The sequence below is a fragment of the Capsicum annuum genome, chromosome 1 (assembly GCF_002878395.1).
Source record: "Capsicum annuum cultivar UCD-10X-F1 chromosome 1, UCD10Xv1.1, whole genome shotgun sequence".
Lineage (NCBI taxonomy): Eukaryota > Viridiplantae > Streptophyta > Magnoliopsida > Solanales > Solanaceae > Capsicum > Capsicum annuum.
This window is the reverse complement of record NC_061111.1, coordinates 152,126,737-152,143,086: the sequence shown is the minus strand read 5'-3', so window position 1 is coordinate 152,143,086 and position 16,350 is coordinate 152,126,737. Positions and strand designations below refer to the sequence as shown.

General features: G+C 36.5%; 1 protein-coding gene across 2 annotated transcripts; it reads right to left on the bottom strand.

The window, feature by feature from the left end:
- Positions 1-2,525: 2,525 nt before the first annotated feature.
- LOC107839840 (NADP-specific glutamate dehydrogenase) lies at positions 2,526-16,146 on the bottom strand. 2 transcript variants are annotated; one of them, XM_016683480.2, is made up of 16 exons: positions 15,646-16,146; positions 13,321-13,920; positions 9,773-9,902; positions 9,493-9,694; positions 9,212-9,298; positions 8,981-9,040; positions 8,799-8,885; positions 7,160-7,231; positions 7,019-7,074; positions 5,776-5,861; positions 5,207-5,297; positions 4,960-5,117; positions 4,729-4,820; positions 3,618-3,692; positions 3,124-3,197; positions 2,526-2,938 (listed from the first exon to the last, which is right to left on the bottom strand). In XM_016683480.2, the coding sequence occupies exons 2-16, from the start codon at positions 13,877-13,879 to the stop codon at positions 2,863-2,865; spliced, it is 1,905 nt and encodes a 634-aa protein (XP_016538966.1). In that variant the 5' UTR covers positions 13,880-13,920; positions 15,646-16,146; the 3' UTR covers positions 2,526-2,862. The 2 variants fall into 2 exon arrangements, with proteins under 2 accessions (XP_016538966.1, XP_047253886.1); XM_047397930.1 differs by lacking the exons at positions 2,526-2,938; positions 3,124-3,197; positions 3,618-3,692; positions 4,729-4,820; positions 4,960-5,117 and having other exon boundaries at positions 5,269-5,400; positions 15,646-15,938.
- Positions 16,147-16,350: the final 204 nt, after the last annotated feature.

The following is a 16,350-nucleotide window of genomic DNA, read 5'->3' as shown; positions in this document are numbered from 1 at the left end:
TCATAAATTCTCAGTCTTTACAAATTTCATGTATTTTATTCAATACTCCATGCTATACATTCAGTCAGTTATTACTCATGCACATGAACCCATGCATATCAGTCTAACCTCATTTAGCATACCAGTACATTTAAAGTACCGACCGCATACTCATTTTTTGCGCTATGATGTCTAATATTATAGGTTAGGATGCTCAGTTCCCTGATCATGCATAGATATACAAGATTATCAGTTGTAGCAGTTATTTACCTTCGCTTACTTTATCAGTTTCAATATTTTCTATTCAGTAGGAGTTAGTTGGGGATTTGTCCCCTCAGCTCCACAGTCAGTCAATAGAGATTTTTTCAGACTAGTACAGATAGTTATTCAGTCTTCAATTTTTCGGTTGTTATTGTCAGTCATTTTATCAGTATTTTTAGTATTATTTTACAGACATTATCAGAACTATGATTTAAAACTTTATGGCATTCCTCAGTTAAATTCCGCATATGATCTTTTGTTATTAGTTTTACTCAATGCTCACAGTAGGTACCAGCTCATTGGTTAGCTTGTGGTCTCTTGGGACCATAAGCATCGTGTGGCGCCCAGGGTGTACTCTCGGGGCGTTACAATTATGAATCTTGTGCTTCCATGTTTAGGATGTCCAGGAGGGTAACCAACAAGTTTGTAGCAATCTATCTTGTAATGACCTTTCATCTTGCAATGATCACACACAATACTAGATTATAGGTTGACACATAGTTTCTCTTCCCTTTCTGATAGTTACCTTGATAACTACCACCTTTATAGTTAGTCTTAGAGTACATGAAAACTGTATCAGCTGCATTAGGAGCAGCACTAAGAAGACCTATGGCATGCACAGACTGAGCCACAATTTTTTTATTCTCATCACTCATAATCATAGAGTAGGCCATGTTGACAGTTGGTGGTGATGTCATAAACAAGATCTGGCTTCTTGCTTGGGAGTATGTGTCATTTAAGCTCATTAGAAACTGATACAACTTTTGTCTTTGAAGATAATCCAAGAAATCTCTTAATTTTTCACAGCTATAGACAGGAGATGGAACTAAAGATTCAAACTCATCCCATAAGTCTTTCAGCTTAGTGAAATATACAGACACAGATTGAACTCCCTAAGTCATGGTTGCAATTTCTTGGTGAGAGTTATTAAGTTCTTTAACCACCTATTTTATCAAATCTTTTCTTAAGATCTAACCACACAGAATATACAGCAGAGGCAAGGACTACCCCTCCAAGTAATTCAGTAGACACTGGATTCATAAGCAAAGAAAGTACTATAGCATTGACTCTTTCCCATTGGTTTCCCAGGTCAGCAGAGAAATTTTCTTTCTTACAGGAGCCATCAACTATACCAAATTTATTATGTCCTAGTAGTGCAATTCGAACAGCCTTACTCCATACAACATAATTTTCACTCCCCTTTAATTGGAAAGATACAAAAGAAGTACTTGATACATCTACAGAAGAGAAGAACAGAGGATGATTGCAATCCAATGAAGTCTGCACTGGCTATTGGATTGATCCACTATTGTTGCGAACTGATCCATCAGTAGTCATCTTTAATAGAGTAGAGTTCCTTTCAAAGCAACTCAATTAGTCAAGCAGTTACTTTTGGAGTAACTCAAGAAATTTTCAGAATTCTGAAATTCTTGAATGTGTAGATGAACACCAAAGAATTCAAATCAGAATTTGAAGGATCAATAAGAGTACTGATTCAATTCAGTTGGCTCTGATAACATGAATAATAATGCAGTAACTCACATTAAGAATGAATCACTGTAAGCAGAGAAATGAGGGAAGAGATAGGAGAAGATCAACTATCTTAGAATCAGAGAAGAAAGAAGGGTAAATCATTATTTTGTATTGATGTATTATCTTTGTTTGTAGTACATAGTCGACTATATATAAAGTAGAAGATAACTTAACAGTGAAGTGTCAACTAACTAACTAACTTCAACAATGTAACTAACTTCTTGGTACAGTAACTGAGTTTCCCTCCTTTTTCTTTCTTTACTCTCATTCCTCAACAAAAAACATCCTATGTCATTTACTTTTTGCCATTCAAGTTATACATTTTTAAGTGTTCTTTACTGTCTCCATTATCAATTGACTCTATTACAGATGGTTGACCAGGAAATAGAAAGAGTTCGATTCACCCCACCCCCATTTGCGCTTTCACTACTTCTCACCAACATAAGTTTTGGATAATTACATCCATTAAAACAACTGAAAAAATTCACCCAATATTCACCTACCGTAGATCATCTAAATTGTTTTTGTCCTCTTCATGTTTATCCCTTGTTCTTGAGAAAGTATCAGATGTGACTTGCAAAATTTTGATATTGGAAAATCTTGATTCTTATCAACGAACATGAATAAAACGCATTTCCCTTTTTTTTTCTTGGTGAGTTAAACTGCATTTGACTATTGGGTGTCTAGTTGCCTAAAGCATTTTTCATTTTAACTTTGAAAAGGTTTATTCAAGTCCAACAAAATTATACGGATTTCATTGCTGAAAATTAAGCCCATCAACTTAATAAGACAAATATTTTGCTTTCACAATTACTTTTGGATTTTACCAGCTAACATCATAACCTAGCTAACCTAGATAATGAAGTGTATCCTATCAAAGTTGTTGACATAATTCAGCTACATAATACATGTACATTACAATGATAGTACATATATTCCTCTCACCATCTACACTGCCAAGCATTGTGCAAGATCATAAAAGTAGCCTGATGATGCGATGGATCCAACAGCACTCTTTCTTCGTTATTGATGCCAAATGAAAATGTAATTTGGATATGGCACGAAAGTACATCAAGAAAAAACTGAAATTTATACACATCCTTGGTCCACCATACCATTGGCAACCGTTAGGAAAGCAGAGATCACTGCTCCATGGACCAACGCCCTGCAAATATTAGGAGACAACCACCTATTGAATTGAGCACATTTGAATAAGAAAATATCTACTCAGGCAAGAACCTATCACGGGAACAATTTCCTTCTGACCGTTTAATATGATTACACTAGATCCGGAAGAATGTATTTAACTGCCCACGCTAATCTTTCGTGGTGTTAGTTTTAGAAACTTACTCTGGACTTTCCTTTTGATAACCAAAATCAGTTGCTGCTTTTAGGGCTCTCTGGTAAGTCTGTTTCATAGCTTCCTGCAGAAAGAAAGAGATACAACTTCACTGTAACTAGGTGTGACATTTGCATCAAAATGGAAAACAGACAAAAGAAGCACCTGGAGGAAAAATGATACTGCTAGCTCATCTCGAGACAATTAGTGTTGGCTTACAGAATATTTAAGGCCAACAAGCATGATAACATACTAAATGAAGATGAATAACACGGAAATATTCTTACAAAATTGACTCCAGCAATCGTTAATTCTGTCTGCTAGAGCACAATAAGAAGCATAGTAATTTTATTTGATTGGCAATTGCTCAAACTACATCTATTTGACTATCACTTACAAACTGAGAGGTTTTATCACATTGACACCTCTAACTGTTACCCCCTCCTCCCATAACCAAAAGGAAAAAGAAAAAACTCCAGTTCTGCATCAAGATTTAAGTGTTAACCTGTAATTTAGACTCAAAATCCTCTGGAGACCAGTTCAAATTGCACTCTTTCAGTTCAAGTTCCCCTGCAACAACCTGCAATGGATAGTAAGAACTTTCATCAATCTAAGAAATGGACACAATCAAGTTGCAGCAAAGTCACTTCACCACAGAAGAAAATATGGGAACCAAGTCACACATACTATGAGCTTAGCTAAATATACTTTAAAAAAAAAAAAAAAAGGGCAGCCTGGTGCACTAAAGCTACCGCTATGCGCGGTGTCCGGGGAAGGGCCCCACCACAAGGGTGTATCGTACGCAGCCTTACCTTGCATTTCTGCTAGAGGTTGTTTCCAAGGCTTGAACCCGTGACCTCCTGGTCACATGGCAGCAACTTTACCAATTACTCCAAGGCTCCCCTTCCTTATCTAAATATACTGTTGACACAAATTGGTGGTGCTTTATGCTTGTTGCCCTAATTTTCTTGCTAAACTTGTGTCTAATACAAGCTTCATAAATGATAAAACTACTACTTCACAAGCTCTAGCTCGTAGAGGAGATGTTAAAAATAAGACACCAATAAAGGAAAAGTTAATCAAGTAAAAAGAAGATGACGGAAGAAATTGGAAATGAATCTTTTGTCAAGAATTATAGGGCATCAAAAATGTTATACGCCCTCATGAAAAGCCAGAGAACTGCAGGACAGATTCCGAAATTCTTTTCGGTGTAAACATAAAACTGTGATCGGATGAAGAGAATGTAGCTTCCTTCTCCCATTTTCATCAGGAGTTCACAGGAATGAACATTTTTCTTCCCTGATACCAAGATGCTTCATCCTTAGCCTTCCCAATACAATCCATCAAGAAGATCGATATTACAGTTTGAAATTACTACTTTAGCATTATATTTTGCCCATGTTGGCAGATCCAATGCCAGTATTAGTGCCACGTGGAACCATTAACTTACTTTGAACTAAAGGAAAAAGATAGTAGAATGCCATAATGCTAAATCTTCAAATCCTTTTATGTATAAAGAAAATGACTTCCGAAGCAAATTCAGGTAGAGCTTGCTATTTTTCAACAAACGAGATACATATCATCAACAGAGAGTAGTTGAGAACAGAAGATCCTACCCCTCCCACACCAGCAGCCATAGAAGGAGCAACTAGGACATTAGCCTTCCTCAAAATGTCAACTGCTTCAGCGGTACATGGCATATTGGAGCCTAAAAATGAACAGCAATACAGTTAAAAGTGGTAAAATAAAACATGGCAACTACACCACTCATTTACAAGTAGGAATAGGATCATGGCAAATAATCACGAAAAAGTGTGAATGATAGCAGGATGGATGTTGACCAATACCTTCTACAAGTATACGGCAACCAGAGTTTACCAAGCTAATGGCGTCAGATTGATTAATTTCATTCTGTGAGGCACAGGGGAATGCAACATCACACCTTTCACTCCAAGGCTTAGCTTCATCATAGTACTTTGAGCGAGCATAAGTCTTAGAGTAGTCTCTGCAAAAATTGCGTATGCCATTTGCTCAAAACTTTAAAAATATATTTGTCTGCATAGCTATTATGAAAACAAAAGAAAAAAGAAAAACCTTAAGCTTCTCTGCTGAGCTTTGATGTCTCTCAGGAAAGATATCTTCAAGAAATCAAATCCATCATCATCCACCAGATAACCCTTTGCGTCTGTTAAATCGTAATTCGCAAACTTAATAATTTAAGTACCCTATTGTATCTGCAATGTATAAGTGGCGCAACAAGCTCTCATTCTCGCCTTCCAGAAGAATATCTATTACAAGCATAGACAGATTGCTCAGTAATCCCTAAATGGTAAGCTCTAAGCCAAGCAATAATATTCATTTGAATAAGGTAGGTTGCAGACTGGACTAATTGCTATTGGAATACAGATTTGTGATGGAATACCTCTCAGTCAAAGGCAGTTTTAACCTTAAAGCACATGAACCCAGTAGCTTTTGTCCAAACATTGTATTTGTATTAAGAAATTTACTAAATACCTAATAAATGTTTATCTGTGAATTCAACTATTATTGTATATTAACTTGAGGTTGTTACAGGAAGCCATAAACTTCAAAAATTGGATCCGTCTCTGCACTCAGTAGTCAGTGCACGTTGAAAATATTTCCAAAGAACTCAGAAAGTTTACCAGATACAGTAATGGGAACAGCTCCATAAGCAATAAGCTTCTCTAGGACATGCATTGCAATCTTTCCAGAACCACTAACTGCACACCTGAACATAAAAGACAAGGTAAACCAGAGGATTTTATTATAAAGCCACACATTCCTCGAAGAAGGAACAAAGCCAAAGAGAACAATAAGTATTGTGAACAATCTCAATTTTTAGGCTACTGTGGGTGTTCCTCCCATCATCATGTTTAATCTCTTTTTTATCGTTTCATCCCAAAACAAAGTGGCCAAACAGATTTTTCATGGCTAAATTGAAATGTTCCAGTAACTCTGCTTTCAACTATTGACTTCATCCTACTCAATCTACACAACCTTCTGCCTCGGCTCAGTAAAATCTAAACCCTAGGAATTATTAGTTAACTTCATCAGCGAAATCACAAACGGAAAAACTAAAGTCAGGATAATGAGTAATGATACAGCTATAGTGTGCCATATTATTTGTAGCTATGAAGCTCAAAATAAATATCTATCAATGATAATCATGAGAGGAAAGAAACTCAAGACGTAAAGGCAATAAGATGGGAGGAAACTGCTAATGGACATTACAGTACTTTGATGCCAAGGTGCAATAGGAACAGCCACACAAAATACTCCTCATACATCAGCAAATATCAAGAGCAAACTTTTCCTTTTCTACTTTGATACCTGCCTATGCAAAATTGCAAATAGTTTTGAAGCCCATAATATATGTCTTGGAGGGGCCATGTTATGATGATTGATGACCTAATAAAGTGCCACCTATGGTGTGTACACTTAAACTATTAATAAGGGTGTTAAGATGATAATTTCTCAAAAATATGCCCAAGATTTGACCAAATGCTAGTTTTAATATCCATTTAAATGGACCTCTATGTGTTCCGGACTTTGATAAATGTTGATCATGAAACTATTTAGCTTTCAAACTGGAAGATCCATACATGAACTCAAGCTGAAATCCATAAATTATGACAAATGGAGAGGGACAGTTTAATATCTAAATGCTACCCAATCATGTCTTCTGACAAAGATCTCCATGAATTTCTATCAGGCTTTCCATTTTTCAGCTGCCCCCCTGATGCAGGTACACTTATAATAGCAAACAGATCCACTGATATTGCCATTAATGAAGATCAGTAAAATAAGCCCCAAATATTAGGCTATTTTTCTCTTATATTTCTGATTTCACACAGAAGGAAATCTGTCATTTGGAAAGGACGGTACCTTAATCCTTTTAGTTCTTTGTTCATGTCAGCAAGTATAAGCTGTGCAAAGAAAACCTGAAAATTGCAAGTCAAACTAGTTGGCAGGAACGAGACAACTATTTAACAATGCAAAACAAACAGAGAAGAAAAGAGACTCTACCAATCCATAGCCAGTGGCCTCAGTTCGAAGACTGGAGCCTGACCAATTAACTCTAGGTCCTGTAAAACTTCCCTGCATAACATATTATATGTAACAATAATTCATGTAACTGGAAAAGAAAGAGAGCGGAGAAAGGGAAAAGCAAAATGTTTATAATCATTTGGATGATATACAATATTCAGTCAAAAGAAAAAGGTCTAAAGTAAACTTCTTATTCAAAGCCACCAAATCTGGCAGTTCACGCATGAATAAACGTTTATCGGAAAAAGGTACGTGTATTATAAATATAGCACCAAGAAGGTGATGTCGAAAGTACTCACAAAAGTATCCACATTTCCCACCATCTCTCCTACCTTTCCTTCCTATCATTAGGTGCATATACACCATCAAGTCCCTGATATCCCACATTAGGATAATAACTCCCCTAGTTCCACTTGCCTCCAATTAAGAAAAACTGACCCATCTGTTCCCCTACAATTTATTTACTACCTCCCTAATATCCCCCTTCACTTTAGTTTCCTGTAAACATATCAAATCTGCTTTCCAAGAAAGAATTAGATTTTTTTGATCAATCTCCTTTTCTTTATGCAGTTTAATACTATATTAAGCATCATTGATCAAGTATAGCGAAATATCCCCCTTACTTCTTGCGGTTACTCATAAATATGCTTCCCATCTCTAGACCTTTCAATTCATTTACTCCATTCTTTTTATTGACTGATTGCTCCTGTTGCTTGCCTATATTCTGCCGCTTCTTGCCATCAGGATTTAAAACCTGCATTGTAATAAATTCTATCTTCCTCCATTATAATGTCATACAATTAAAAACCTACATTGTAATAAATCCTATCTTCCTCCGTTATAATGTCACGGCCTAACTACCGGAAAAACCCTACATTGCAATAAGTCCTATCTTCCTCCGTTATAATGTCATGGCCTAACTACCAGAAAAAACCCCAGTAAAATTGTTGGACTGAATCAGGCTAGAAAGGACTAACATCGAAAAGCGTGCCTAGGAGCATCTATCTAAGGAGCTTGTCTTTAGTTTTGCAGATTTGAACATACATAATGCTAAGCTAACACAAATAAACAAATATAACATAATGACATGTATTCGTTCATGTCCTGCCCCCCTAGGGCTTTGGTCTAGTGGTAAGAGCATAGCATTTGATGTGTTATTAGGCACACGTCACCAATTCAAACCTTATTAAAGAAAAAAAGGGTATTTAAGTGGAGAATAGAAGGGCGGGCCGATTATTGACTGGTTTAAACCGTGAGTCACTGGCCCTCCGGGACTCACAGTTGAAAAAATGAAAACAAGAATCCCCTCATGTCCTTCCCTCCTTCATCTTGATGAGAATAATATCTCCCTTTTTCGTTTTCTTTTCTTTTTGCTTCTTTGAGTTAAAATATCCGATCATTTAGCTTAACATTGAGTTCTGCTGTCACCCATGAAATTCAGCATATTTCATATAATATGAGAATTATTAGCCTCTTGATTCTCGTATACCCTTAAGGAAATTAGCTTGTCTGGTCTTGATACAATTCTTATCTATTGCCACACTGGATGCAGGAAAAGAAAGAAATTGAAGCACCAGAAGAATCAGATCTCAAATATTAGAAAATTAACCATCTTCACCTGTGAATGACCCGCCAGTCGGCGATATTGTCCATGCAAAAAGCCCATTTCTCGAGTACCAACACCCATCTCCTCCGAAGGAAGATCCTACATGATCAGATAATAAATCAAACTACAGAGACTAGATCAGGTTTGACAGGAACTGAAAGCGGAAAAAAACGTAGACATTGGTCTTTAGATACCTTTTCAGGACCCAAATAACGATACAATTCATTCATAAAACTCTGACAAAATCGCATGACCTACAGTGAGAAAGGCAGAAAATAGAAGGTTTAAAAACAACGGCAACAACAACTGCTACTACTACTATGCCACAATGCCAGAAAACTTCGGGGACCACTATAGAAGAAAGTCTGAACACTTGAAAAAAAACTTGTGACTAGAAATCAACATGATTAAAGATAAACGTATACCTCACCATCACTTTTGCCTTTAGGATCAAAATCACTTCCACCTGAAGAACCCCCAAGTCGGTAAGGCGACAAGGCATTTTTCAAAGTCTATCAGATGAGAGCAAATCAAACATTATGAGAAGCAGCATACTTTCTCAACTCAACTTCATATTACACCTTCATCAAAAAAGATTAGATGGGAAAAGGATACAACAATTGCTTGTACTCTTTAGAGCAATTATACACACGTTATAAGTGTTCACAAGTAAAACTAAAAACTAAGATAGATGGCAGAAAATCACCTGTCCAAAGCTAAGAAACTTAGCAATACTCAAGTTCATTGATGGATGGAACCGGAGGCCACCCCTGCATGGACCTAGAGTCTGATTAAAATGAACCCGAAACCCACGGTTTACATGCGTCTCACCCCTATCATCAACCCACGGCACTCGAAAAATAATTGTGCGCTCGGGTTCTAATAACCGCTCCATGGTGCTTACATAACTAACATATAGTAAAGTTTCACCTATCAGAATAGTAATGATTACTTTTCAAAAGTATCGATTTACATTCAAGACATACCTTGAGTTTTTTGAAATGACTCTTTCTAAAGCATGAATTGCTTCTTGAACAGACTGTATGAATTCTAGTTCATGAGGATCCCTTTTCAGTGCAGCTTCAATAATCGATCCAGCCGTTTTTGACATAAGTGCTTTTTAGGGATTTGAACAGCAATGAAGAAGTTAGAAAAGTATCTCAGTATATGGGAACAAAATCACACACCCACACAAAAGAAACAAGAATGATTTGTGAAAAGATAATGTATGCTTGAGCGAAAATACGTGTGTGTGAATGTTGAAGATGAGAACATACAGATTTTGGTGGTTATTGTTTTTCTTAAACAAAACAGAGCACAAAGATTTTTTTTTTTTTGACTAAACTGTTTCATATAAGGAATAGCAAAGCACAAAGAATTGAACAGAGATGGCCCCGTTATGAGAAACTACACAAATTTACAACCCCATCCATCAATATGGCATAGAAGATTAAAACCAACTCTAGACCCAGCCATACCCGACGTTGCACAAATACTTCTCAACATAAGAGTCGATGTAATTGTTAATTAATATATTTTCCCACTCAATAGTCAAGCAAATTCATGCAAGCATACTGGATAAAGCCTGCTCTAGAAACTTCTAACTTTTCCATAAGTGAAAGATATAATCTTCCAAAGGGATACAACAAGAATAAAATGAAAAAGACTTATGTGGGAAGATACTCATGTACTCAAAGCAAAATGCTTATTGTATTTGCTTAGATGGCTCAATCAGGCCCCTTTAACTAGTTGTGTTCAATTTTTGGATTGCGTCAGCTCCTTAAAGATGGAAGTTTTTTTGTGTACATGACGAGACAATATCTCCCTTTCTTGTAATCTTTTGCTTGCTTCATTTGGATGCTATTTAATGGATTACCTGTTAGCACCCTTTTAGTTTACCAACAGTTTGCGCGTGGAAAATTTAATCAGAGAGCAGATTATTTCAGCAGCTATTAGTATGTTTTCCTATTTCTCGGTAGCACTTATTAGCAGTAAGGATAACTTATCTATTAATTTTGTTTCCTATTTCTTTGTAGCAGTTATTAGCAATAAGGAGGTTATTCCACCACTTTCTCATTTCATTAGTAGTAGGAAGCTATTTCCTTGTTATTAGGTGGGTGGGTAATCCACCAATGTTGTATTTAAAGTTATTTGAATTCAATGGGAAGGAAAGCAGAAAATTATCCAGTTTTTGAGTACTCGAGATTGCAAGTTCTCTCTTAACAAACCAGCACCATAGAAAATTATCCAGTTTTTGAGTAATCGAGAGATTGCAGGTTCTCTCTTAACAAACCAGCACCATAGGTTGAAAAAAGAGAACCTTTTTCAAGACTCCTAATTCAGTCTACACTAACTCTGATTTTGCCTTGGAACGTCCCATATCTAGATCCATAACAGGGAACTATAACAACTTGGCATGCTCAGGAGTTATGGGAGAACTAATCCAACAACAACTGGCACAATTATTGTCTTTATTTCAACAAGAATGCGCAATCAATTTAGCAAGGAAGGAATCCATAAATGCTCGCTTGGATGTGCTCACAAAGGATTTTGCAAATTCAAAGGAGGATGTAAAAGCAACTGAAAATGGCAGTCATAATCAAGGTTGGAAAAGTAAAGCAGTGGTTGCAAGTTCAAGGTCAGAAACTAATGGGAATTCCATGATTCCTAAATATACAAAGTTGGATTTCCCATGAGTTTGTAGCCATGAAGACCCTTGGGATGGCTGAAGCTGAACAGGTGTGAGCATTTCTTTCGACACCAGCAAACACCAGACAAAGAAAAAATTGGACTTGCTTCGTTTCACTTGGGAGGAATTGCACAACGTTCGTTTCTTCAACTAGAGAATGGCATGCCTCAATGCACTTGGGATGAGTTCAAACGTCAATGCAACCTTCGTTTTGGACCACCAATTAGAAGTCAAAAGCTGGGAGAATTTGCTAAGTTATGCCAAATTAGATTTGTGGCAGATTAACAAGAAAAGTTTGAGCAATTGGTTTCACGGCTTACACAAGCGCATAAAATTGAACGTTATATTAGTGGTCTTGCTAATTATATAGCAATTGAGGTAGAGTTGCATAATCCTCCAGATTTGGCTACGGCTATGAGTATTTCCCGACTTTATGAACGCAAGGAACAACACCTTTGTTCATAATTATTAGATGCATGTAAATCAAAAATAGCAGATTTCTCACCTCAACAACCCGTCAGATCTGTAAAGAAATTGACTAGATCTGAAATGGAAGAAAGACGGCTAAGGGACTTTGTTTCAATTGTGACGAACTAATCTATCGGGGCCATCAGTGCAAGAAATTATTCTGGATTGATTTCATCGACGATGAAGAAGAATTTGCTGAAAAAAGGGAAATACTACTACTTTCCACACTTAGCACTTGAGGACAAGCCCAATCTGATGGAGGGTAGTAATGGTAGCACCCTTTTAGATTACCAGCAGTTTGGGTATGGAAAATTTAATCAGAAAGCAGATTTTTTCAGCTGCTATTAATTATATTTTCTTATTTCTCTGTAGCAGTTATTAGTAGCAAGGATAACTTATCTATTAATTATAGTTTTCCTATTTCTTTGTAGTAGTAAGGAGGTTATTCCTCCACTTTCTCATTTCATTAGTAGTAGGAAGTTATTTCCTTGTTATTAAGCGGTGGATAATCCACCAATGTTGTATTTAAATTTATTTGAATTCAATGGAAGGGGAAACAGAAAATTACCCAGTTTTTGAGTACTTCAACTCAAGAGATTGCAGGTCCTCTCTTAACGAACCAGCACCATAGGTCAAAAAAAAGAAAACCTTTTCCCAAACTCCTAATTTGGTCTACACTAACTCTGTTTTTGCCTTGCAACGTCCTATAACTAAATCCATAATAGGATATCGTAAAATAACCTTACTTCATTGAAAAAGGCTTATGTGGGAAGATGCCCAAAGATACCTTTGGAGATTGGTCTCGCGGTAAGAGTGCAGTGTGATGTGTGGGTTAGGCGCACATCATGGGTTTGAACCTGTGCAAAAGACCAGAATTTAAGTGAAGGGTAGAGGGGTAGGCCCATTATCCATCATGTTTTGAACTGTGCCCCATTGGCCCCGGGGATTTCTCAGTTACAAAATAGAAATTGGAAAAAAATTAACGTTGAAAAGATTTACAAGTTCTTGCTTAGATATTAACGAAGTAGCACTGCTCTTAGTACTGACATCAAACCCATATATTTCACTTTTAAGTTGGGGGAAGGTTGGAGTAAATGAACTCCTCTAGGGAAAAAGAAAAAAAATTGATCACTACAAATACGTTTTTCTGCATCAGTGGATATTTTAAAACATTTATAATAGATGACTTCTGAATTTATCATCAATATACCAAAAGAGGAGGTTCCGTAGTTAAGAGTTATCATGTAATTGAAAAGGTGTAGACAAATTAAATAAATAATGCTTTAGAAGTCTTGTACAATTTTTAAGATAAAAACAAAAGTGAAAAGGACAAGGTGGATATGGTCACCAACAAACTAAATGAAAAAAAGAAATTACCTTTAACATATATAGGTTTATCAACAACAATCTTATCTTTGGATGCCATTTGGAGACGAAGAGCTTCTTTGTGAAGTAAACTATTATTATGCTCCTCCAGAGCACTCATCTGCATGTTTCGGCTGCCTTCATTTCCATATGGATTCCTCCTATGCTTCCTACCATATTCTCTGCAAACAGAGCAGAATATCCTTGCTGTGCCATCTTTCACATCAACATATGCCCACTTATACGTATCTGCCCACTCCTCTCTCCATCTTTTAATGACCTTCTTTTTCTTTTTCGCCGGTTGTGTCTTCAACAAGTCCTGATTCCCACCGGAAGCCTGATGAATCATCATCTGCTTGCTCTCATCAAGTTCTTCGACTGCAGATTCTTGTGGTGGAACATTAATCAAAGTATTATTACTAAATGAAGGGTCATCATCTCCAGGCCCTATTTCCAAATCAATCTCTTCTCCTATCTCTCTCACTACAAGATGGTGCCGCTGAGCCTGATGGATTAAGTTCATGTCATCCATTGTAGAATTCATCCCACCCCCACCAGTTGGAAGTAGCATTCAGCATGACAATTTATACACAGTATGATTTGGCCAGTTTGCTGCAAACATAATACACACTAGTAATACCAATTTATACAATTTATACTTGATTAATGTGCATTAAGAGTTGAACAGTGAATCATAAATTGAATGGCATAATGAATTTTCCTCTCCATGTACAGGATCAGATTGAAGAGGAGCGTTGGAGTAACTGGTAAAGTTGCTGCCACGTGACCAGGAGGTCACAGGTTCAAACCTTGGAAACAGACTGTAGCAGAAAGCAAGGTAAGGCTGCGTATAATAGACCCTAGTGGTCGGGCCCTTCCCTGGACCCTGTGCATAGCGGGAGCTTTAGTGCACCGGGCTGCCCTTTTTATGTTCAGGATCAGAATTCCAGAGGCTAAGTGTTTCCCTATCTCCTACATCTATTTACTGCCAGATAAAGCTCTACAATCCCCATTAGATAAAATAAGAAAGAAAAATGGGTGACAAAGAAGAAGGAGAAACCAATTGGTTTGAGATTATCAACAAAGCAAATCATAGAAAAAAAAACAATTTCAGTAGTAAAATACAATCAAAATTTGTTATGACAGTAAACATCGGGTATTCCTATTCATGAAAAGGAATTTGTGTTGCACATATACTATTTCTGAAAATTTCCTAATAACTATTGACTTGAGACGATGTGTCCTCGTGAGTAATATGGGAAGCTAATTGTAGTACGAAGGATTTAAATTTAAACAGACAAGTAGAAAATCATAGCTTAAACACAATATGTTGCTGAAGACAATGTACTACAACAAGATTGTTTGAGCAGATGCAACCTATACTTGATTGTAAGTCATCTTAGCTCATTTTTTCGAGAAAAACATTCATAATAATTATGAAAGACAGCTATGAACACTATCAGTCTATATCACTTGATGGAAAATACACTGACCAATTATGTTGCGTACACACCACCCTCTCCAAACCCCACTTGTGGGATTACACTAGGTGTGTTGCTGTTTTATTTCTCGTCTATAACTCAATGTACTTGGTTAAGACAAGAAATTGAGGTGCAAGTGACGGGAAAGGAAGCATTTCAGAGGTCAATGCATATCTCCTAGATATAACAATAGCTTAAACTTCTATGCAATTCGAGATGCACACTTCGACCTATGTAAACTTGGACCTAAAACCTTTCTGTATCATGGATATATACATCACACTATAAAACTTCTAGCCCCTCTATTGAACTATCTTAAGCTTTCTACCCATCAATTCAACTCAAATTCCTCTTACAGGAAAAAATAAAGGAAAAAGAAAAAGAAAGTCCAACGCTTCACATACATCCCATCCATGAAACCTGAATAGAAATTAAACAAAAACGACACAATCTTTAACATGCCCTCAAATAAGCTATTCTTCTTAATAACTGTGGTATCCTAGCCAGCCTGCGCGCAGATGACTAATTCCACGGGATACCTGCCAACTCCCACCAGCAACAAGTACTAGTTAACTCTATCCACCGAGGCTACGACAGATGGCAAGGATCACCTAGTGCTTTTTGTGTCTGGTGCAACTCAAAGGAGCTATTTTTCAGCCACCATCACCAAACACAAATGAAAACTTCTCATTTTTTTTCCTCAAATATCAACATCTACCAAGCAAATAAATCCAAAATGCAATAACCCCAAACAAAAAAAGAACCAAAACAAAAATGCTAGGGACCTCAATTGAGAGTTACAAACATGAAAAACCTTCTGAGCCAAAGAAAGAAAGAAAGAAAGAAAAGACTCTACCCTTTCAAGAACCAGGCTCAAATTGGTCGATCAGATTCTTGTTTCAAGCTATCTGAAATGTAACGATCAAATCCTCCTCTTCTACGAGAACTGTTTTCCCATATGGGTCCAATTCACCAGCCCCAGCTGTTACTGACTAAAGGGTAATTCAAACTGTAGAATACTATAAATGGGCTAAAATTGAATTTTATGTCCCGGTAAGAGTATAGAAGCTATTGAATTTTATAAAGTTGTCAATTTGGTTCTGCAATTCGGTTTTTGGGGGGGGGGGGGGGGGGGAATAGCGAAGAAAGTGACTAATTTGATAAATTTGGTAGGAGTAGTATCTTTATTTGGGGAACAGAAAAAGGAAACAGCAATGGGTCTTTTTTCTTCTAATTTTTTATTTTTAGCACTAATTAATAAGGGTCTAGATTTAATAAATCTGATTTATTATGCCACTCTCTCATAGGAGACTGCAAAATTTGAATCAAATTAAAAATTCTGAATGATAATTTGATTATTGGATTGGTGGTTAAGACTATTGTTTTATTTGTTTGAATCTTAGGTTATTGTATTATAATTATCGATTTGGATCTTGATTTGATCAATTTATTTATTGGATGAAATGATAATCAAGTAGCATTTTATTTAATTATAACTCTATATCATTTGGCTAACTGACTAAGGAAATTAGGATTTAATTTAGAGCATTTCTCATTTTTA